This window comes from Xenia sp. Carnegie-2017, unplaced genomic scaffold, assembly GCF_021976095.1.
Source record: "Xenia sp. Carnegie-2017 unplaced genomic scaffold, XeniaSp_v1 HiC_scaffold_3, whole genome shotgun sequence".
NCBI classification, from domain to species: domain Eukaryota; kingdom Metazoa; phylum Cnidaria; class Anthozoa; order Malacalcyonacea; family Xeniidae; genus Xenia; species Xenia sp. Carnegie-2017.
This window is the reverse complement of record NW_025813493.1, coordinates 236245-262555: the sequence shown is the minus strand read 5'-3', so window position 1 is coordinate 262555 and position 26311 is coordinate 236245. Positions and strand designations below refer to the sequence as shown.

General features: G+C 32.1%; 2 protein-coding genes across 3 annotated transcripts in view; one reads left to right on the top strand and one right to left on the bottom strand.

Annotated features, from left to right (window-relative positions):
• LOC124454398 (ZP domain-containing protein-like) overlaps positions 1-26311 on the top strand; it is a 33020-nt gene that overhangs the window by 4233 nt on the left and 2476 nt on the right. The gene's annotated exons all lie outside the window — the stretch shown is intronic.
• Positions 263-21164, bottom strand: LOC124454397 (nuclear pore membrane glycoprotein 210-like). Of its 2 annotated transcripts, XM_047005207.1 has the most exons (35): positions 20989-21164; positions 20735-20796; positions 20496-20585; positions 19850-20069; positions 19700-19763; positions 19543-19629; positions 16978-17110; positions 16737-16865; positions 16348-16416; positions 15350-15591; positions 14934-15083; positions 14610-14765; positions 14433-14541; positions 13884-13979; positions 13114-13262; positions 12875-12986; positions 10719-11020; positions 8497-8698; positions 8289-8395; positions 8109-8213; positions 7118-7213; positions 6665-6793; positions 6464-6591; positions 5634-5766; positions 5148-5390; positions 4900-4980; positions 4555-4683; positions 3902-4057; positions 3724-3809; positions 3074-3263; positions 2718-2890; positions 2559-2643; positions 1870-2002; positions 1122-1786; positions 263-989 (listed from the first exon to the last, which is right to left on the bottom strand). In XM_047005207.1, exons 1-35 carry the CDS (start codon positions 21162-21164, stop codon positions 474-476), a joined length of 5703 nt encoding a protein of 1900 aa, XP_046861163.1. In that variant the 3' UTR covers positions 263-473. The 2 variants fall into 2 exon arrangements, with proteins under 2 accessions (XP_046861163.1, XP_046861164.1); XM_047005208.1 differs by lacking the exons at positions 16737-16865; positions 16978-17110; positions 19543-19629; ... (3 more) ...; positions 20735-20796; positions 20989-21164 and adding an exon at positions 16658-16674.

Sequence of the window (26311 nt, the reverse complement as noted above, 5' to 3'; positions counted from 1 at the left end):
CTCTACAGGGAAGGCTAGTTCACACTGTTGCTCTAACATAAAAAATTTCCAACTCGACACTGCGAGACCTCGGATTAACAATAGCGAGATATCGGCTGGTAGGGCTGGCCCCTCTCTCATGTAAACAGAAACAAATATGGTTTTTAATAGCTCGTAAGATCTCGCCTGGTAGGGTTCATTAAAACAGCACCTAAGGTAGAATTCAATACAATGAGTTTTCACGTTTAAATAAACTCAAAGCTTGATTACAAATGAAAAACACTTTTTAAATGAGCTCGTTCAACACGTCAAATATCAATCATTGGAGATTTGCTGCTACACAAATACAAATTGTTCACAAGAAAAACATCTTAATCACCTATAAAAAATAATTTGGTTAGAAAAGTATCTCACAAAAATTATAATACAACGATGTCATTTTGTAACTTTATATTACGACTGAAGAATTATATTCATTTCTTCATCTCCATTGGTTATTGAGTGACACTAAATAGTCCTCTTGGCGATGAGCCAGGAGTTCGACGACCGAGTATTGGCGAGTGTCTACGACGACCAGGACTGACATTACTCTGACTATAAGTACCGTCCATAAAAGTACGATTAGGATGAGGACTTTGATATAAGTATGGTGACGTTCTGGGTGGAGGTGGAATTCTTTGAACAGGTCGACACACAAAAAATAACAATAAAATTATAAATAAAGTCAACAAAATAAGCAAAGCATAGTAGAGGGTGAAAATAGATGATTTTTGACAGTCTGGTCCAAGACATTGTTCTTTTACATTGTTAGTGTTAAGACTGGCAGCGGGTGTCGGTTTGGTGGACTGGAACACAATTGTAACTGTTTCCGATTGAAAAGTTAAATCACTGTTGATTTCAATCGTGACATCATCAAGCGTCGATATCTTTGTGTCAACCAATGAAATGTCCACATATGCAACATTTCCGTAATGAATATTTGCAGAGATCAACGACGAAGAAACAGAAACCTGAAATAAGAAAAAATTAATATTTTAACTGTTATTTACGTTGTACGTACACAACTACTTTTCCTTGCTTCCATGATTTCTGGCAAACGTCTTATCAAGTGTACACAGGAGTTTAAAAGACAATTAAATTACCTTTAAACTCTTCATCATGTCATCACTTGCAAATATTTTAACAGTAACAACAGGAGATAAAGCTGAAAGGAATACTTCGTGCTTTTCAAGAACAAAAGAAGGATAAAAGTCAAGTTCGGTACTTTTGGACTTCTTGTAAGCAGCGTTATCTTTATCGCTTAAAGTAACAGTTATTATGAGGTTAGGTTGAGATGACGTAAGAAGAATTGCGTCATCTTTACTTAAAGTTCTTGTGAAAATGAAACACGCGCTCTTGCCAAGTTTATAACCTGGTTTCACATAAAAAACATTGTTCACACTTAAACTGGTGAAATGTTCAAACGACAGAGAGCAAGAAAACGGAAACTCAACACTGGATGCTGCAGGCTCATTTTGTATGATGACATCAGAACAGCCAGTCAGCGGAGTTTTTCGTTGAGAAGCAAAATCAACACGAACCAAATAACTACCATTAATATTGGGACCTAGTGAGTTAGAGATAGTTTTTATGTCTTCAATATAAATATCAACATCAGATAGAACCACTTTAACTTCAATATACGTTGGTTGCCATGACGATGCATTGTAATAAACTAGAGTATTTCCACTTCCTGTAGCCATAGCGACTCCTGTTACTCCATCTATATTAAGCACGTTTTCTTTCGATGTCCACCAAACACCAGAATCTTGAAAAATCATGTCATAATTTTCGTAACATTAAATATGAAAATTCATGCATGAATATTGTATAATTAAAATAATTTACTACCTTCATCGCCGATGACGGTTTCTTTAAAACAAATCATCTCTCCAAGATAATATATAGGAGTAAATGGAGTGATGGCTTCAGTAGCTTTAAGATGAATAAAATCCACAATATGCGGTGATGACACTAACCAAACCTGCAGTGAAAAATAGAACGATAAAATTTGCGAAAACTATTTTTAGTGAAGGGGCATATGCTCAATTTAGCATATAAATAAACAAAAAATAGAAAATTGAAAAAAAATAACGAAGGCATTCCAGATATTAGGCAACAAATGAACATCTTTCAAAGGAAAATATGTTTGACATGTTTCAAACACAAACAACAATGATCAGAATATTGCAAGATATTGTTTTGTTAACGTTTTAACGAAATTTTCAAACGCGCCACAAAACGAAGTTTAAATGCATTCCACCCTGAAGGAGTTTTGACAACAAATTTTTTCAACCTGTAAGTGAAAATTATGAGCGATAACTTTTTTGTTTATTGGTTGAGAAGAACGTCTATTTTCTCCAGTTCTTTAAACATGAATGCCTGTGGTCTGATGAAATGTTTAAACACAAACAAACATAATTGTCTACGCTTCGGTTCTAAAAATATGACTGATGTTAAAAGTTATCCAGTGATGTCATGAAAAGCTTTTCTGAAGATTTGTACGATATGATTATTAGATGAACAAAATCTTTACGTACATTCAAAATTGCTTCTCCATCATTATGAGCGCGTATTGAATAAGTGCCATTATCTTGACCTTGTGTAACATGAATGGAATCAAACCTTTAACGAGGTCAAAATGAATATTTCAGTTTATCTGCAAAGCTCTCCTTTCTTTGAAATTGAATTGAGGCAACCTGTTCAGTCTATGTTTTACGTAAACATTAGCAGAATCAAACTTTCGTCCAATGTTGTCATGAAGAGAAATGGAAAATATAGCAGTGATGCCAACAGGAAACGCGTGATGTTTCTCAAACAAAGTATAAACTGAAGATAAAGGCTCCAATGAGATAGATAACACTGACTTTACCTACGTATTACAGAGAAATTAAGATACATCATCTTTAATGTAGTACTAAAAACACGGATTCAAATTATTGAATTTTTGGTTTTATAAGACTAGCTTTAATATAGAACTTATGAGTACTCAACTTCCATAAAATACCACAGCATCAGCCGTCTTTCACATGGACTACATGAAGTACACACTCACCTCAACATGGACTACGACAGTTTGGTTAACTCCAAAATCCTCTCTTGACGTCACGACAATTCCTGCCGTTCCGGATATCATTCCGGTCTTAACATGTCCGCGATGATCGATGGTCAGCAGTGCTTGGGAGTCTTTGTCACGTGATTGAGAACAAACGTTCATTATACTGTAAGAAAGTCTGCCACCATCTCTGAGAAAGAAAAAAGATTTCCAATTTTACAATAACTGTGATGTAGTTAATAATAAATAGTTTTAAATATAGATCCAATGATTAAATGGTAGCTAAATTAAACTTCATCTAATATCCATGCATCATTCGCATAAAAACATTTCAAATGAAAGTATAATACAAACACTCAGTTACACTAAACATGTTTTTTAAAAACCATGCAAGAAATATTTATTATTGATTCGCTATTGTAAAAGAAAGACTTAACTTAGCAGACTTTAATAAATAATACAATGAATTATCGTTTTATAATCATTCATCGTGAAAACCTTATAAGGATTATATCTCCATGACATCATACGTAATATTGATGATTATTCATTATTCATCATGTATTACTGATTGAGGATTAGATATAAATGATCTGCCTATCACCTGTCATTACGTCAAAATTAAAAAATCAGAGTGACGTAATGTCTACCTATTTGTCTTAATTCTTGTAGTGACGTCATGAGGAAGCAACAGGTGACCATTTCTGGGCACAACAAGCTGTAATTTTTCAAACACCTACACAACAGAACACGATTTCGAGTCTTTCTTTAAAAAGAAATTTTTCATATTAAATTAATGTACGTAACATCCGAAGACGGTAAGATAACCTGTATTCTGACGTCATCGAAAAGGTCAGCGGTCAGTATCGCTTGCTCATAAGTAGGATCGGCAAAGACAGCTTTTAGTTTAATGATAACTTCACCAGGATGTTTACATGATAATACAACACGAAATGCTCTTTCATAATCCACCGTAACACCACTCTAGAAATGGTATATATCAGCAATAGAAACGTCTTGAATTCGTAAGGTATGCACGAGTGTATCATTCTATTACATTCTTTTTCGAAAGGCACGCTCGACGGCAGACTGATAATTGGGGAGATGGGGTGTGCTAACATTTATACATGCATGTTCTTCTTAATGAAATCAACAGTGATTACGGATTATAACATATGAAATTATAACTATGGACCCTCCAAATTATCGATTCACGGCCGTCCTTGAAAAAGGGATTTATTGATTTCAAATTTTAAGCACAAAGAGGACTGGGAAATTAATCAGATGAGAATGTCATAATAAAGATAAAAACTATATTTAATAAAAAGAGATGATTTTTCCTAAGAAGATGCGATGATATACAACTATATGTAATGACTGTGTGTAATGGTAAGGTAGATATAAAAACAATTTAACAAATGTTCAAAAGTTATTACAGCGGTGTACGTACGTTTTTAAGTAGAACACCAACATTAACTTACCTTATCATATAGAGACTTTAATTTACATACATCGATATTACTAGAGCTCCAATGGAATTCAAGATGAGGAATGATATTTCCAAAACTAAACGGAGTTTCATCATTCAGTCCCACAGCTCTTAATGCCGTCTAAAAAACAGTGAATTTATCAAAATAAGAATTTTTCTCAAACACTTGCAATGAAATAAAATATTATAAAATACTCAAAACTCGATGTTATAAAAACTCTTAATAACACAAAAAGTAAAATGTTCTCATTAACCTGCAGATTGCACGATTTACAAATTTATAATAACCCCACCCCCCAAAAAATATTCGTTGGTAAGAAAACTGGGGAGAGTTTACCTCAGTATTTGTGACCACATTACTGGAGGGCGTATATATCTTTATACCAGTAAGACGTATCACTTCTACGATCACGTGATCCTAAAGCATTACGAGAAATGGGATGTCAATGTTTCATTGTATGCTGAGTAAGAGTCTAAATTTCAGACAAGAAAATGAGAAAAATGCAACAGTAAAAAAATTTGTAAAAAAGTAACTTCATCAACATCCAAACTTGAAACAAACAAAAAAATTAACCAACTACAAACCTCTGAAAATATGATGGCGTGACCTGATTGCGGGTCATTTGCCTCCACCAATCCCGTAACAAATGTTTTACCAGGTATTCGGGCAGTAATAAGACCAACACTACTTACAGATGCAACTGAATCGTTCTTTATGTTAAACAATGTTGTCACTTGAGGATAAGGACCACCTGTGGCGATCAGTTGAAACGTAGCACCAGGAATTAGAATAATGTACCTGGGGTCGAGTTTTAATGGAGGAAATACCTGTTAAATATAGATGTTAAATTTATAAATATAACTTTATGATTTCATTACCATTCAATTAATGTTTCCATTCATACGTGGTGATGAACATATAACAAAGTATACAACATGAACTCAATGTCGACGTAATTGTTACAAAAACTTCGACGAGTTTTTTTCACTTTTTAGTGAACGTTAAATACAGCAGATAAACAACAGTAATATTATCTCTATTTAATAATTTACGTATCAATTGCTCAATACCTGAACATGTTTCGGTTCGCTGGTAATTTGAGGTTTATTAGCTGGATGAGCTGTATACGTGAGTATTGTGTTTCCAATAGCAACGCCACGTAAAATATACAATGTCGTATCCAGTCCACTTTTTCCACTTAATCTAAAAACAGCAAACATTTGAAATGAAAAACGTTTGACCTCGGTAGACACAACTTGTTAAAATGCCCCTCTTTTACATAGCAATATAATAGTACACGTATATACACAATAGTACACGTATATACACAATAGTACACGTATATACACAATAGCACACTTATATACACAATAGTACACGTATATACACAATAGTACACGTATATACACAATAGTACACGTATATACACAATAGTACACGTATATACACAATAGTACACGTATATACACAATAGTACAAGTATATACACAATAGTACACGTATATACACAATAGTACACGTATATACACATAGTACACGTATATACACAATAGTACACGTATATACACAATAGCACACTTATATACACAATAGTACACGTTATACACAATAGTACACGTATATACACAATAGTACACGTATATACACAATAGTACACGTATATACACAATAGCACACGTATATACACAATAGTACAAGTATATACACAATAGTACACGTATATACACAATAGTACACGTATATACACAATAGCACACGTATATACACAATAGTACACGTATATACACAACAGTACACGTATATACACAATAGTACACGTATATACACAATAGCACACGTATATACACAATAGTACACGTATATACACAATAGTACACATATATACACAATATGAACTTACTTTACATTAACGAGATCACGTGAAAGCCGTGGTGTAAGATTGAGAAGATCCAGTTGACTGACCAATAGTGGGTTATTCAACTCATCAATAACCATCACAGAGCAATTGATCACGTGACCTAATTCCACCTATAAATATCGAGAATATAAGCAATTTTAATTACCAATCTACAACACTTGAATGCAGACAATTTTATCCTACCTTATCCACAACAGTAACGAGAATACGGTCAATGTCCGATATCCTTATATTTGCCATAGCAGGATTAGGAGAATCAAGACATTGATCATAAACTGTGAGAGTATAGATTCCAGTCATTTTAGGAGTTATCTACAACAGATAGATGTTCATGTTTGTGGATTTAGATCGCCCAGGTTAGTAAAGTCCTGAGAAAGACTCCTGGTATTGATGTAGAGACGTTTCGACAACCTTAGCAGAAGTCATCTTTAGTGTAGAGTACCGCTAAGGCTGTCGAAACGTCAGTCAACAACAACAAAAACAGTCCTTCGCAGGACTCTACTGACCTGGACGATCTACATCCACATAGATGTAACGATACTCCCGGGTTCAAACCATTTTACTTTAAATTGATGTTCATTGTTCACATTCTTTATGTTGATTTAACTTTACATTGATGTATAAATAATCACTTACTTTTACAGATGATTTTAGAGAAGATAAACTTGCAATATCATCATCACTTCCTTTTACTTGATATTTTCCAGAGCCTCCAAATATCCTCAATTCCACCTTGATGAAAAAAATACTTCATTCACTAATTTAATATGAAGCAAATAAAGACTCGTGTTTAACTCAATATTTGAGAAAGAAACAAGAAATTTTATTTGTAAAGTAATATTTCGAATTTGCTACAAATTCGTCATCAGACTGAATCAGACTAATAAAACAGTAAACGAGTACAAACATATGTTATGGACGTCAAACAAAAATAAAATCATTCATAATAAACATTAGTCATTCACTTATAAAACAGTAAACGAGTACAAACATATGTTATGGACGATAAACAAAAATAAAAACATTCATAATAAACATTAGTCATTCACTTATAAAACAGTAAACGAGTACAAACATATGTTATGGACGATAAACAAAAATAAAACATTCATAATAAACATTAGTCATTCACTTATAAAACAGTAAACGAGTACAAACATATGTTATGGACGATAAACAAAAATAAAACATTCATAATAAACATTAGTCATTCACTTATAAAACAGTAAACGAGTACAAACATATGTTATGGACGATAAACAAAAATAAAAACATTCATAATAAACATTAGTCATTCACTTATAAAACAGTAAACGAGTACAAACATATGTTATGGACGATAAACAAAAATAAAACATTCATAATAAACATTAGTCATTCACTTATAAAACAGTAAACGAGTACAAACATATGTTATGGACCTCAAACAAAAATAAAACATTCATAATAAACATTAGTCATTCACTTATAAAACAGTAAACGAGTACAAACATATGTTATGGACCTCAAACAAAAATAAAAACATTCATAATAAACATTAGTTTAACGTAGTAAGTAAAGCAAGTTTTTCGAACATCTTTTCAAACGAATATTTTCATTTTGTTACGGAAACCTGTCTTTTTAATACCTTATTGAATGGATGGTTAAAAATTGCAGCTTGTGTAGGTTCAATACGTATATCACTTGTCAAGGAAAGTTTTATTGACGCACTTAGATGTTTCTTTAAATTTTCCTGAAAATAAAACATCTTTATTTAACAAATTGAGTAACACCCGAAAATGAGCTGAAACTCAAATTAAATGCCAACCTCATCACCGACGCCCGCATTCCGTAGTATAACGACACGATACTTCATGATAGTTGATTTTATGGTCACCGAGCCTTGCTTCACTTTTAACTGGCAAACTTGATACGCTGAGCAAAACAACACAAACATTAATTATTCATAAAACATATTATGCTCATGTTGTTTAATATTCCCATAATTTAACATCACACGAATGTTTATCACTTACAAATCATTTTCATGTACGGACCAAACATATCTTCTTCATAAGTCATTTCAATGTCAGTTTCGTTACTGCGATCAAATGAAGCCATGTCATAGTTGCTGCTTGTCCAAATAATTTCAAGTGATGTGAAATTATCAAACAAACGATTTTTATTGTCTCTCAATGAAATACGAAGTTTCAGATCTTGAGGACTTCGTACGTGGAACTAAATATAATAAAGATCGTGATTGTAGATAAATGAATAATGAATTCAATAATAGAACATAAATAGATAATAATGAATTCAATAATAGAACATAAATAGATAATATTGAATTCAATAATAGAACATAAATAGATAATAATGAATTCAATAATAGAAAATAAATAGATAATAATGAATTCAATAATAGAAAATAAATAGATAATATTGAATTCAATAATAGAACATAAATAGATAATAATGAATTCAATAATAGAACATAAATAGATAATAATGAATTCAATAATAGAACATAAATAGATAATAATGAATTCAATAATAGAAAATAAATAGATAATAATGAATTCAATAATAGAAAATAAATAGATAATATTGAATTCAATAATAGAACATAAATAGATAATAATGAATTCAATAATAGAACATAAATAGATAATATTGAATAAACATAGATAGATAGAATTCAATAGAACATAAATAGATAATAATGAATTCAATAATAGAACATAAATAGATAATATTAAATTCAATAATAGAACATAAATAGATAATATTGAATTCAATAATAGAACATAAATAGATAATAATGAATTCAATAATAGAACATAAATAGATAATATTGAATTCAATAATAGAACATAAATAGATAATAATGAATTCAATAATAGAAAATAAATAGATAATAATGAATTCAATAATAGAAAATAAATAGATAATGAATTCAATAATAGAACATAAATAGATAATAATGAATTCAATAATAGAACATAAATAGATAATAATGAATTCAATAATAGAACATAAATAGATAATATTAAATTCAATAATAGAACATAAATAGATAATAATGAATTCAATAATAGAACATAAATAGATAATAATGAATTCAATAATAGAACATAAATAGATAATAATGAATTCAATAATATAACATAAATAGATAATATTGAATTCAATAATAGAACATAAATAAGTAATATTGAATTCAATAATAGAACATAAATAGATAATAATGAATTCAATAATAGAACATAAATAGATAATATTGAATTCAATAATAGAACATAATAATAGAATTCAATAATAGAACATAAATAGATAATATTGAATTCAATAATAGAAAATAAATAGATAATAATGAATTCAATAATAGAACATAAATAGATAATATTGAATTCAATAATAGAACATAAATAGATAATAATGAATTCAATAATAGAACATAAATAGATAATATTGAATTCAATAATAGAACATAAATAGATAATAATGAATTCAATAATAGAACATAAATAGATAATAATGAATTCAATAATAGAACATAAATAGATAATATTGAATTCAATAATAGAACATAAATAGATAATAAGAATTCAATAATAGAACATAAATAGATAATATGAATTCAATAATAGAACATAGATAATAAATGAATTCAATAATAGAACATAAATAGATAATATTGAATTCAATAATAGAACATAAATAGATAATATTGAATTCAATAATAGAACATAAATAGATAATAATGAATTCAATAATAGAACATAAATAGATAATATTGAATTCAATAATAGAACATAAATAGATAATATTGAATTCAATAATAGAACATAAATAGATAATAATGAATCCAATAATAGAACATAAATAGATAATAATGAATTCAATAATAGAACATAAATAGATAATATTGAATTCAATAATAGAACATAAATAGATAATATTGAATTCAATAATAGAACATAAATAGATAATAATGAATCCAATAATAGAACATAAATAGATAATAATGAATTCAATAATAGAACATAAATAGATAATGCTGCGGTATAGTCAATACATTGCAAACATATTTGTATTTTATTAAATCTATATTTGACACATCCTTAACATGACAATTTTCGTTCTCATCATTTAGGTATCCAGGTTATAATTTTTTTCATTAAAAGTCACAAAAACATTTATGTTTCTCTAGAGATACCAAACAAATGAACAATTACTAATTATACGCAACAAATACCTCTTTATTAGGACTCTGACAATCCTGTAAACTGAACGTACGATCCGTGATCTCGGGTAGTTGGACATCAGGTTCCAAGTTGAGGGTGGCAGGTATCATGCAGGCAAATCTCAAAGTGATATTAGAGCTCGCTGGATAGTTATTAGTTTTTGATGGATTATTGCCAATTGTAACCACAATATTTTGTTCCCCGAGCTCCTTACAAGTCACGTGATAATAATGTAGAGAGCTTTGTTCGCCGAACGGATGTTGTGGTATCACATCAGTTCTTATTGAGATCAGAGCTAACTTCTCAGAATTCACTGAAGTACAAAATATATTATAATTAGTTACTGAAGTAATACAATGGATGTGATTAACTTTCTCATATGTAAATCTAACATGAAACCATGAATGACGTGGTTACCTTTCTCATAATGTGTAAATCTAACATGAAACCATGAATGACGTGGTTACCTTTCTCATAATGTGTAAATCTAACATGAAACCATGAATGACGTGGTTACCTTTCTCATAATGTGTAAATCTATCATGAAACCATGAATGACGTGGTTACCTTTCTCATAATGTGTAAATCTATCATGAAACCATGAATGACGTGGTTACCTTTCTCATAATGTGTAGATCTAACATGAAACCATGAATGACGTGGTTACCTTTCTCATAATGTGTAAATCTATCATGAACCCATGGTTGACGTGGTTACCTTTCTCATAATGTGTAAATCTAACATGAAACCATGAATGACGTGGTTACCTTTCTCATAATGTGTAAATCTAACATGAAACCATGAATGACGTGGTTACCTTTCTCATAATGTGTAAATCTAACATGAAACCATGAATGACGTGGTTACCTTTCTCATAATGTGTAAATCTAACATGAAACCATGAATGACGTGGTTACCTTTCTCATAATGTGTAAATCTAACATGAAACCATGAATGACGTGGTTACCTTTCTCATAATGTGTAAATCTAACATGAAACCATGAATGACGTGGTTACCTTTCTCATAATGTGTAAATCTAACATGAAACCATGAATGACGTGGTTACCTTTCTCATAATGTGTAGATCTAACATGAACCCATGAATGACGTGGTTACCTTTCTCATAATGTGTAAATCTAACATGAAACCATGAATGACGTGGTTACCTTTCTCATAATGTGTAAATCTAACATGAAACCATGAATGACGTGGTTAACTTTCTCATAATGTGTAGATCTAACATGAAACCATGAATGACGTGGTTACCTTTCTCATAATGTGTAGATCTAACATGAAACCATGAATGACGTGGTTACCTTTCTCATAATGTGTAGATCTAACATGAAACCATGAATGACGTGGTTACCTTTCTCATAATGTGTAAATCTAACATGAAACCATGAATGACGTGGTTACCTTTCTCATAATGTGTAAATCTAACATGAAACCATGAATGACGTGGTTAACTTTCTCATAATGTGTAGATCTAACATGAAACCATGAATGACGTGGTTAACTTTCTCATAATGTGTAAATCTATCATGAACCCATGAATGACGTGGTTACCTTTCTCATAATGTGTAAATCTAAAATGAAACCATGAATGACGTGGTTACCTTTCTCATAATGTGTAAATCTAACATGAAACCATGAATGACGTGGTTAACTTTCTCATAATGTGTAAATCTAACATGAAACCATGAATGACGTGGTTACCTTTCTCATAATGTGTAGATCTAACATGAAACCATGAATGACGTGGTTACCTTTCTCATAATGTGTAAATCTAACATGAAACCATGAATGACGTGGTTAACTTTCTCATAATGTGTAGATCTAACATGAAACCATGAATGACGTGGTTACCTTTCTCATAATGTGTAAATCTAACATGAAACCATGAATGACGTGGTTAACTTTCTCATAATGTGTAGATCTAACATGAAACCATGAATGACGTGGTTACCCTTCTCATAATGTGTAGATCTAACATGAACCCATGAATGACGTGGTTACCTTTCTCATAATGTGTAAATCTAACATGAAACCATGAATGACGTGGTTACCTTTCTCATAATGTGTAAATCTAACATGAAACCATGAATGACGTGGTTACCTTTCTCATAATGTGTAGATCTAACATGAAACCATGAATGACGTGGTTACCTTTCTCATAATGTGTTGATCTATCATGAACCCAAGGTTGAGGTCCACCTTGTATGATGAAGTTCTTTGCTGAACCAAGGGTGACAACAGCAATGTCAACAGGATCGATAGCCTAGAAGATAATTCATTTATAACGTGACAATAATGGTGTGAGATTTCTCATTGAAGGGGATTGAAATTTGACAGTAAAAGAAAACAGTAAATAAAATGTTAGAGAAAAGTAGATGAATTTTCCTTACTTTAAGTGGTAAATACGCAGCTACTGTAACAGTTGCTTTGATATTAATATTTTTATATTGATATCCAGCTGTGACAATGACATATCCTTGACGCAAAGCTTTCAGGTACACTGATGTACAACCAGGAGTAATAATATCATCAAACTCATCTAAAATAATCATTTAAACATTAGTAATATTGAGACGATCGTTAAAAAGCGTTAAGGTATACTGATGTATATCCAGGAGTTAGAAAATCATCTACTTTATTTTAAATAAACGTAAAGTCATTCAAAATGCACGACTCGAAAATTGTGCTTCTTCAGATTATATTTTCATTGAGCATAACTTTATTCACATCACGTTTCACTCTCAAGATACTGTAGTTTGTGTAATGGACGCTTTACAAAAACGTTTTTTCGTCACATTGCATAATGAGAATTTCGCAGAGCAGGTATACTTGCTGTCAACCGAAAAGAGCTTCCTTTATTGTGGAGTTAATGGTATAAAAAATTTCCTCATAATTTTGACAAAAAGTTGCCTTGAAACTAAAAGATGTTTGAAACTTTGTATCAACTCATTGTGCAAAATGACGTAGAAAGTTGCGTAAATCGGTTATTACAAAAACTTTAATATCGCAATATCTTCGATATGCATAAACAGTTCTACAAAATACACTGTCATTTTTAAAGTTCTGTTGAACGAAAATATAATTTGAATAGTAAATTTTTGGAGTCATATGCCCTTTAAAAATAACGTTAGTATCATCAGTCGCCACGTAAACAACAAACCTGATGTTCCAAGTACTTGAAATATTGAAGGATCAGTAACAGATATCGTAAGGTTCATTTTGCGACAATCATCAAAAAACAATAAATCATCACTTTCTAAAAGAATTATTCATAAGTTAAATAACTTCAATTATGGATTTCAAAATAGCAAAACCATGGTGAATGGTGATAATAACAATGTAATAGTTCTAAAAGAACTGTTTTAACCAGAACACTAACCCAACAATTCAAAGGAACCGTTATTTACAGCTAATTGTTGGGTTAGTGTTCTGGTTAAAACAGTTCTTTTAAGAACTATTACATTGTTATCATCACCATTCACCATGGTTTTGCTATTTTGAAATCCATCTTTAAGTTTGTCACCACGACAAAGTCTCTGTTTCATAACTTCAATTAATAATCACGCCTAAACTTGTATACGTAAAGTTTCAATTTTTAGAAGGATAATTTATGGCTAATCATAAATATGTATTATCGAAAGAAAGGATGAACTATAACTGATTCTAAACATTACATGTTTGTTACACAATATACGTATCTACAACAAACCTGGTAAATAAAATGCAGCAGCAGCCAGAGGAATCTTTAACTTTGTACCAATTTCAACTTCAACTCTCGAGGGGACAAACTTTAAGTTGTCCGGAGGCAATATATAAACCTACAATACAACAAGAGAATTAAAAAACAATCACTAAAAGTTTTTTTCTTCAAGTCACACAAACACACCTTTGATTGACCATAATGCAATAAATTCTCAGTGTCATGAGCCTTCACAATGGTGAATCCTGTGTCAGCGGTCGTAGTGAGAAGACCTCGAATGTTGACACTTGCAATGGTCGTAGCATCAGAAGACCATGAGTATTGTCCACTCCCCCCTGTGGCCTAAAAAGGTAATGCACAATGTTACATGAAGTATTTATACTATATACAACGTGATCTACGTAAAATAACTGGTTAAACTTTTGGCAAGGGAAAACAACAGCAATTTTTTACGTGAAATCCTCTTCCCTTCCTCCCCACATGTAGTAAAATTTTGCTTCATGTACATACTTCAAGTTGGTATTTGTAATGATCACTACCATTTGGTATCCATGGAAACGCCAAAACAGCAGGTGTCACGGTGACAGGATTATAAATAATAACATTTTGTTTACCACGAACGGGAGGATCGAGGACCACAGTTTCTCCAGTGATAAACAACTATAAAATTAAGTAAGTGAATATTAGATAACTTGACAATAATATTGATATGAAAAATCAACTTCACGATAATGAAACAAACTGGGTTATCCTTCACTTTATTAGTATAACGACCTACCGTACAAGGCATTTACGTATGATTTACGTATGAGCGTTTGAATCTGATCAGTGAGAAAATAAACTTTGCAATCCATACAAATATCCATTACATAGTAGTACATACGTATGGTAGTCAACTACACAACACAAAACATTCAAATTGTTACCGTAATCTTAGACAGTACAGCATGCAGCACTATTTTCCCACTGGTCAACGTCTTGGTCTCGTGATACGATCCATTATCAGAAGAATAAGAAACATCGAAATGGGATTTTGGAAATTCAGTTGTGATTTGAATGTTACCACCAACATAAAGTTTATGATTAAGTTTGTCAAAGACGTTCACTGTGATAACATATTCACGTTTACTTTCTAAGATCCAAACATCGCCACAAGCGATAGAAAATCCTAAAAAATCATAGAGACGGAATCATCTCAATGTTAACATTTTATGAAAACTTTCTTGATTTTGCTTGAGTTTACGTGATGAATATTTACGTGATAAATATTTACGTGATGAATATTTACGTGATGAATATTTACGTGATGAATATTTACGTTATGAATATTTACGTGATGAATATTTACGTGATGAATATTTACGTGATGAATATTTACGTGATGAATATTTACGTGATGAATATTTACGTGATGAATATTTACGAGATGAATATTTACGTGATGAATATTTACGTGATGAAGCAATAGTAACAACAGCTTAAGCAACGCACGAAAATTGAAGATTTCTTTCATAAGACTATAGATGTGGTTTTCAAATAGTTAGCAAGAGCTCAAGTAAATACGAGAGAGTTGTGAGGTTTCTATAAATGTTAAGCTAAAAATATCAATGATATTTTACAAAACAAAAATTAAACATGTACAACTCTTGTAAAACGTCACAGGTAAATATGCTTTAACTATTTCATTCAATGAAATCAATAACAATTTTTCCAAATGCTTTTTTAACGCAACTTCTTCGCTCAAGTTTTGAAATTTTAACGTCTTTTCGTGTTTGAAAACAAAATTTGGCGCCAAAAGTTTTGCCTTTCAAACGTCACAACTTGCGCTCAGTGACGTCACACGAACACGCTTCAACAATGAATTAAGCACGTGCAAATCACGACGTCCATAATCATTTTAAACAGTTATGAAATTAAGAATTACCTAGATGATCAGGTTCATTAACATAAATACCAACTGTTGGTTGTCTTGTAGATATTTGATCTTTCATGTCTCATCATAACGTTAAGGATTAAACAAAGTATCCATAAAAGTACCTAAGTAATGTACTACAAGTATCTACTGACGTACCATAAGTACATGCTGTCTATTGTATTGTACGGTGAAACAGAAATACGTACATACACAATTATTTTAATAGAAGCTAATAAAGAACATGCATATATAAATGTTAGCCCCCCCCCCGCGCAACAATTGTCAACCCCCTCAGTCCATGGTGTACACAAAAGAATACTTTTATCAACAAGGGTGACTTGTACATACCAAAGAACAAAAACCTACCCCTCAGTTCAGAAGTACACACAAAAAGATACTTTTATCAACAAGGGTGACTTGTGTATAACCAAGAACACGACCAATAACATTAGATGATGGCTCATGAAGAACTGCAACAGTTTTATTGCTGAGAACAAACTCAAATTGTGTTGACGGCATTTCGACATCTAATGATAAAATGATGTTTTACAATTTATAATTGTACAATTACTTTCCTTAAATCATTGATATTATTAAAGTAAACCACAGCACGGGAATAAGAAATGTAATTTTGTTTACCTATCATAGAGTTTTGTCGAAATCTTTTGACTGTGTATTTGACAGCAGTATTTATCATAATGTAGACATCTCTCGATGGAATTATTATTAAGTTATCAATCACCAATAACTTTACTTCGTCAGATTTTACATCCTAAAAGACAACATGAATGTAAAAGTACAAGAAACATCATTAAACAATCTTAGAGTTTTCTTTCCAGCAATAAATTCCATTTGCGATATTGCATTTTAGTGTGATAAATGAAAAAGTTTCTAATTTCGTTCTGTTTTTATGGTAAAGATTAAAATGAGCGTCGACATCTTTCAATGACTTTGCCCCAAGTCTGGAGCAGCTAATCTTTGTGACGTCACGCACAGGATTCGTTAATACGAAATATAAGTATATGCCAACTACCTTGGATGACGTCAGAATTAGGCTAGACCCAGACCTCTTGCCAAGACGGACAAGGTCCATTAAAAGGCAACTTAAAAGCGTCAAAATAAGCCGACGATTTGACCGAATTAAAATTTTTTATTCAAGAACAATAATAAAAACTTACGCTAGTTGGGCACTTAAATACGTAATAAAACCATGTTTATGAAAAGACGATGTTGAGTTGAAATGTTTTGTTTATAATTAAACCGCATCATTTTGATTCCAGTCAAACATCGCAGCAGTTATTGCAGGTTTTCTCATATTTTTTCGGAAAAAAATGTTTCTTCGAAGTTTCCTAATTTACTCACACTCTCAGATTGATATTTTTGCTTTACTTTTTATAACAAAGGAAATACGCTTATAGGCAACGTACGAACATCCTTATAATTTTCATCCCCAAAAAACAAAACTCACTTGATTAGTCTTTTCACAAAAATAACATAAAGTTTCTGACAATTTATTGGCAAAGTGCAGAGAAGTCGCGCTGACAGTAAACTCAAGCCAAAAACTACGGATCCAAAGATAATAAAATGTAAAAAAAAACACAGCCTTTTGACTCTCATTTAATTTTGATTCACGTACGTTTTATGAGAAGAACATCCATTGACTTCAATTTACATTTTGAACAAAACATATCACAAGCTTATGGTGTAAATAACCATTTCTTGTCTTACAATTGACGGTTTGCAAGCTGAGCGATTTTCTCTTTAAAATCTAAAGTGTAATGTCCATGGTTATGTAATGTCCATGGTTATGTAATGTCCATGGTTATGTAATGTCCATGGTTATGTAATGTCCATGGTTATGTAATGTCCATGGTTATGTAATGTCCATGGTTATGTAATGTCCATGGTTATGTAATGTCCATGGTTATGTAATGTCCATGGTTATGTAATGTCCATGGTTATGTAATGTCCATGGTTATGTAATGTCCATGGTTATGTAATGTCCATGGTTATGTAATGTCCATGGTTATGTAATGTCCATGGTTATGTAATGTCCATGGTTATGTAATGTCCATGGTTATGTAATGCCCATGGTTATGTAATGTCCATGGTTATGTAATGCCCATGGTTATGTAATGTCCATGGTTATGTAATGCCCATGGTTATGTAATGTCCATGGTTATGTAATGTCCATGGTTATGTAATGTCCATGGTTATGTAGAAGCACGCCATGCACATATTGGACGTCAAGCTAAGTTTCTCAATGAAAAGTTACCACGCGATTAACTAGTGCTTAAATGTCTCGATGTATCGCAAGTGTACAAAACTTATTATAAAATATACAAAGAAATCTAAGGATACTGCACAGGTTCAAAGAACGTTTATCTTTTGACTTATAATAACTAGTCGATATAACTGATTCCAAGAGTTTTTAAAAGGATAACACCTAAAAAGTCATTTCATTAAACCTATCTGCTGCACGCACGAATGGAAATCATGGAGAAAAACGTCACAATTATCAAGAAATAAATCAGTTCTCTTACATAACGAACATTTTAAATCTAGCACAGAACGATTTTGTGACTGTGATCTTTTCATTTTCATTTAAGAATTAAATTCACGTATCGTCAACATTTATTATACGACAGCGTGAACACAATCAATGTATAGAATTTTGTTTCTTTTAAATCAAAATGCGCTATCCGGAGGGAGAAAATATAGCTTGTAATTTAACTTTAATCCAATTTTGACTTTTAATTTAACTTGATCTGAAACACTTTTCTCTTTCATGTTTGTAAATGTAGATCGTCCAGGTTAGTATAGTCCTGAGAAGAACTGTTTTTGTTGTTGTTGACTGACGTTTCGACAGCCTTAGCGGTTGTCATCTTCAGACTCAAAATACGCAGCAAACTATATAACATAGGAAATCTTGAATACGTGTGAATTGTTTGCACAATGGAAAACAACACTGTCTGGCTCGTTGTTAGATTTGTGAATTGATCTACGACGTATGGACTATGGTTCACACATAAAGCTGTTCAAGAAAGACTTAAGTATTACGAAGTACGATCTTTTACATAACCCACAAAATTTACAATAAACGCAACAATTTACAAATTGCCTAAAGAATTTTTAAATAGGCCAACTATAACTGTCTAGTGTAAGTTGTGAATAAATTAATGATAATTTATATATTTAGCAAACCTGGAAAGTAGGATGACTTAATTTTGCCCTGACCAGTGCTGTTCCTGTTGTTATACCTTCAACAATGATACTGCTGCCCCTTAAACCCTTAAAATAAACAATTTTCATGAGTTGAGTCCAACTTCAACAACAGCAATGTGGTAAACATAGAGTTTACCTCGGCTTCTAAAGCATAAATAGCAGCTGAGGTTTCATTAATTGATTCAGCAAATGGGACAATCCTGAATACAAAGTGATGAAAACATTTTTTAGCACTCAATATATTTATCTATCATGTCCAATGTATTGATGCAGTTGTACTATGTACCTTAATATGCTGGAGGCATCCATTGATCCAGGAGTAGTAATAAGTTCCCAGTCAAAGACAAGGCCATCAATGGAAGAAAATAAATTATCTGTATCATCATACGCAAAGACTTGAAGAACTTCTGGTGATTGTCCCAGTAAAAGTTCACGTGTTGTAGTTTGGATTAGAATACGATCTATTTTGTTGACAAATACATCAGCACGAATGACATTGCCAGTTACTGAAAATAAAAAAAAATCAGATAAAATCGCTATCTATGCTTAAATGTATTGAAGTGAAAGGGAGACACTCTTACAGCTGAAATTGCAGATATATCTTTTAAATACAGGATGTTTGTGCTTGTGTTACAATGAGAAATTACTCTTTCCTCATTAATACACAAACATTCAGACAATGACATGTATCACATTACAAGACTACAATTGGCATTTGCATTTTTTCGTGAAATTAAGGAGATTGTACACACCAAATAAAAATATTTAATATCTAAGATCTCTTTTTTGCTGAAAATAGCTAATTTTAGTGTCAAGTAAACACATCTGTCACAGAGATCATTTATTACTAGACATGATCAAATTTCAATTTTATTAAAAAAATCCTTCATACAATGACACGAATAGTTTAAAATCATCAAGATTTGACAAACCTTTCTCTTCAGCAATAATTATCGCAGTTTGCTTTTCAGGTTTTGATGATTGTGATGTGACTACAGCCTTTTGACTGCAGTCATTTTGACCTAATGACAAAAATAAATAATCTTTCTTTTTAGAAATGAATACTAGTCTTGCTGGACGTTATATTCATTATTATCATTCATGTACACTCACACTGACTGTACACAGAATAATTTAAAGCATAATTTAGTGGGAACAAAACAAAATTTACCTTTCTTTGGTGAAATACCAATAACGGGTCGAATTTCGGCAATCTCTGGTCTTGAAGAACTCCTAAAATCAAATCACATTATAAGTTATAGATCTTTCATGTTTCTTAATTCTAAGGAATTTTACCAGTACACACATTGGGAATAATATCATCTTTATCAAAGCCGTTTTTTAAACCTTTCATATTACATAATATACATATAAACAAAGACTCAATAGAAAGTCATATATAAAATTAAACACGTGCAATGATACCATTTATAACAACCACTCTGTGCCCAAACAGTAAAGTTGACGTTAGCTGAGCCTGCCGTAGAATAAGGAAGAAGGATGCTTAAAACATTCAAAGTATCAGGTTGTTTTTCACAGAAAAATAAATCAAATAATGAAAGAAAACATTTTAACAAAAGAATCTTCCTAAACCCCGCCATTTTTGGAGTTTGGACGAACGGTGTGTTTCGTATTTCTTACATAAAGTCCTTCCTACAATAAGAAGTAAAGTTACCCAAAAATGCAAATTATCTTTTTAGTAAGAAAATCAAACACAATGATTATAATCCACTACTTTCAAAAAGCTTATATCCACTCTGCATGTGAAATTGATACGCAATTTTTATGGACAGTTGAAGTATGGCTGTATTAAGAGGAGGGCGTCAAGGCAGTTGCCAGGAGCCCAGCGGTTTTGAGGGCCCCGCGCAAAGCGAATAATTTGAAAGGAAATGTTGTCTTTTTGTGGCAAGTTCAATACAAACTTCATATTACAGAGAAAAGTTCGAATGCTTGCTTGTGCTTCCATTAGATGTTAGACATAATAAATGTGCAGGTTGTCATTGAGGTGTTAGATATTTTTCATGGATAGTATTAATTATAGTGAAATTTGCGTTAAATTGGCATTTTTGTTTCCACACATCAATAATTGGCATTTAAAAGCTTGTGGGACTAATATTCCAGTCATTCATGCATTAAATTTGTGACTTTTAAAGTGGTGTAGACAAAATAATTGCTTCATCAAACAAAATTTGCTTAATTAACAGAAATAATTTCCTAAATGCAAATACTCCATCTTATTGATAAAAAGCAAACAGTTGGGTAATTCATGTTATCGCTTTACAAATAGCAGCCAATCATAGAAAGATATGGCGCGCCAAGATGGACAATATTACCAAAATCGAAAATATTTACAACGAAACACATTATCGTATGTCGAAAATAATATACTGGCAAGTTTTTCAATATTTGTAAAACGAAACGCAAAAATATAAAAGAAAACAAAAATTCGTTTACCATAATTTATATATACACAACGAAATTTATTTTTCAAGTTATGAAAATTATTTTTATAAAACGAAACTCATTTACCGTAAATGCTCGAATAAGCGCCCCTTCGAATTAGCGCCCCCTAGGACTCAAATTTTGAAATAAGCGCCCCTTCCAATAAGCGCCCCCTCGAGAAAAGACGGGTTTTGCTAAGCGTCCTCTCAAATAAGCGCCCCCACCCCCACCCTTCCCCGATAAAAGATGAACTTCGGTACTCAGTTCGATACACAGTATTTTAATTTTTACATCGGTAACGGACATTCGTTAGAACTCAAAATCAATGTTCTTCAGAGGTTTGCTTCTCATTTGCTTGATTTCAATATCCATGTGGGCACATAGGAGCTTTACTTTATCAAGTTCCTCGTTAAACTTTGCTCCCAGTCGCCGGCTTCGTGTTACTGCTTTAAAAGTTCCTGGAACAACTAGGCCGTTTTCAAGTTTTCTTTTTCCAGTTACTTTTACCTCCACCGCATTATCCTCATGAGCTCGTAAAAATGTAAACACGAGGAAGGAAAGTTCAATGGGCGCATGTCCAACCAGCTTGCCATTCGTATATAAAACGAAATTGACATTCATAAAACGACATTTTCTTCGAACAAACGACACTTTTTACCGCTTTTTTGCGGCCATTATTTTGTAGCCTGCAAAGAGCCATCCACCACAAAATTTTGAGGATGTCTTCGCGAAGGAACTTACATAACTTGACAAACCTTGTTGCAGCAATCACTCAGCTCTCTGAAAATGATTGCTCCAACAATTGTGAAAGAACTTTTGAAGGAGTCCCTTCTGCAAATGGTCGTTCATCCACAACCACTACAGTGGGAGGAGCAGCGACTACAGCAGCTAATACTTCAATGCACCACACGTCTCCACTGTTCAACCCAAGTGTAAATTATGGAGGAGGAAAAAAGTCAAAACGCCGTTTTTTCTTTGATGTCAGTGGCAGGGCGCGGTAAAAAATGTCGTTTGTTCGAAGAAAATGTCGTGTTATGAATGTCAATTTCGTTTTATATATATGAGTTTCGTTTTATAAAAATAATTTTCATAACTTGAAAAATAAATTTCGTTGTGTATAGATAAATTATGGTAAACGAATTTTTGTTTTCTTTTATATTTTTGCGTTTCGTTTTACAAATATTGAAAAAGTTGCAAGTTTATTATTTTTGACATACGATAATGTGTTTCGTTATAAATATTTTCGATTTTGGTAATATTGTCCATCTTGGCGCGCCATAGAAAGACGTGTTGCAATTAAATATGCAACACAGGGTGGCAAAACAAAAAATTCTTTCTGTTTTTTTCACCTGTAATTTCTCATTAAAGCTATATACTTGTGTCTTTAAAGATGTTCAAAATTTCGTCTTTCAAAATGTTCACTATTTCATCATTATTTTTAATGTTAACTACAGCTATATTTAACATAATCGCTGTGAAAAAGTCTTACTATCCTTCTGAGAGGACCATGATGCGTTTGCTGGAAAAAGGTTTGTGTTTGTTTTTAAACTTCAAAACCTTGAATATTTTTTACGATTTTATAACATACAAGGAAAGTACTTTAACTTTCCAGCATATTTTACTTTTTACAGCTTAAAAATAAGGTATATTTCTACTTTTCATTCAAGACACGGTGGTGGCATGAAAAAGTAATTTGAGAATAAATTTAATATATTGTACATTATTCAAAAAAGTCTTTGTAAATAAACGTTTTTTTCTACTTTTTAAGACGTTGACTTTATTATTGATACAGACCAGTGCTGACCAAGGCTAAATTCTTTAGAGGCAAGGGGGGGGGGGTCTTGACGAGGCTGAAGCCATGTAAACATAAGTCATCGTATGAAATTATAATATAGATGTTCACAACGCTTACTGAATTGACTAACAGATGAAAAATCATATAACCTACATGTAATGATCATTATTATATTTGAAATAAGCTTTCACACATTCCTACTGCACTATGTGCAACAAAACTCGGCAGATTAAAAGCAAAAGGTCTGCAAGAAAATCAGTCAGTTTTTACAGTAACTTCTAATTTATAAATGATTCTCAGAAAGTAAAAATACTATTATAAAATTATGTGTAGTTGTATACTAATTACTAAATACTCTTATTCTACAACTGGATTACTAGCATTCTTAAACAGCAGTGAAAGTTTCCCAAGCCAAGGCAACTAAAAGTCAGTTAAATTCACCACTTACAGACATTAGCAGCACTGATAAATTGTTTTATCTTATTTTTCACTATCAATCGGTAAAACGTCGGATTATGATGTTTTACTTTAAACATTTTAAAAGATCTCTTTCGTCACAGCACTTAATTTAAGCGCACATTATTTTTGTGAAAATAATAATTTAAAATTTGGTTACAAGCGGTAAGTGGTTCTTATCAAAAAATACCCAGCATAAAGAAATTATGGGGGCATGATCACGTGAAACATTAAGAGGAGAAAAGTTATCAATTTATCAAGAATTTAAATCAAATAATTTTGGTTGTACTTCGATCATAGTCAAGTTTTCGACAATTGTTTTCTTATGAATTATTCATTTTCAAAAGCAGAAGGGGAGAACAGCCGCCTCCAGATCGTGAAGAAGGGGCCTCCACACCTAAGCACCTCTTCCCCTTCTACAGCACTAAGACAGACTTTAGAAATTAGTACTTCATTGTGCAATCTGCAAAAATTTGAGCTAAGTGGTGTAACTATTAACGCGACGTTAAGGCAAAGGCAGTACTTCCCAGCTAGCACACGACGTACTTAGGACGTTGGTTAAAGATTGTGAGAATGTCACGTCTGACCTAACGTTGTCACGACGTTCACACTACTTAAAGTAATCATTGTGACGTTGTATTGACGTTGATCCAACGTTCTTTGTATGTATTCAATATGATGTATTTCAACGTGGACGAACCAGTACGGGAGCTAAAGCAGACGAAATCCGTTTATTTTGGTAGACAAACGCCTCGAGACAACCAAACGACCAATTTACACAACACTTCGCTAGCGATATTTTCGCACGTATTCCAATAATAATTGTCCAATATGGCTTCAAAACATTATTAATAACGCTTTGTTTCCAATAAAACTTGATTGGAGGAGTTTGAAAACACTGAAACGAAGTAAACTGCAAAAAACAACAATTGCCTAATAGTAGCCCCAAGGTTTTTGCCCGGTTCCCGCGCCATCTTGGATTTATCATGAATGTCACGCTGCCGTCTTAATAAGTCTTATATTACGTCACACTCGTCAGCGATCTAGACCTACAATATCTATGGGTTCGACGGATAAAGGAGTCTATGAACGTCAAAAACGCTTATTTTATTGGTCAATAGCCAGATCAGTGGACAGTCTGGAATGGTCTCGACTGATAATAAGGGTGGCCGGACGTATAAGGGAGTCCAATTGCTATCTTACAATTGGTTCATTTGAATTTTTGCTTTATTGTGATTGGTTTGACAGATTTCGACTGATAGCCGACTGAACTAACATAGTCAAGCTCACTGTCTGAATTAAATGTTTGATCGTTTCATAGTAATTTTTATAAGCATGATAAAAACTAAACTACAATCAGATGGAATTTATGGAAATCTTTTACAAATTCATATATTGACATGAATCCTGCTGTCCAAACTGTGAATTTTTTCAAGAGGGTGAAAAATTTATGGATAAATTTTAAATGCTTGGCAAAGACGATCTCGCGAGCGACATTTCAGTCCTTGATGTTAAAAAGCAAGCCAACATTGTTTTGAGTTTTATCAGCAGAAATTTACATCCAAAATCGTAAGTAAAGGATAAGTGATGCTTCTAAAATTGTTGTTGCCGAAGGACTTTTAGCTATGATTTCTTTAGTGCTTGGGGAATCGTGGCCGTTATACGGCAGCGAAATCCTACATTCCTGCAAATATATTTCAATGGACAAAAAATGTGTGGCCATAAGGCGCCATACTATTATTTACTTTATCATAAACAAATGTTTGGGGCTTTTCAGTTTATGATCATTGATCATTCAATCATTAGACAGTTATACTACATATTGTTTAAGATTTGAGAAAACTAACATTGATTACATGAGAAGCTGTTTACTATAACCTGTGATTTTGAGTCTTCTGATCCATGAAGCTTTTTATTTTGACAATTTGACTGGAATGGTATTAAGCCTTAATATTTCACATACATGAAATGTTGTCCCATGTCACATATTGTCCCTTTTCTAACTGAACACCTCATGTAGAGATGTAAAGGTGTGTTAATCTACGGCTCATACCA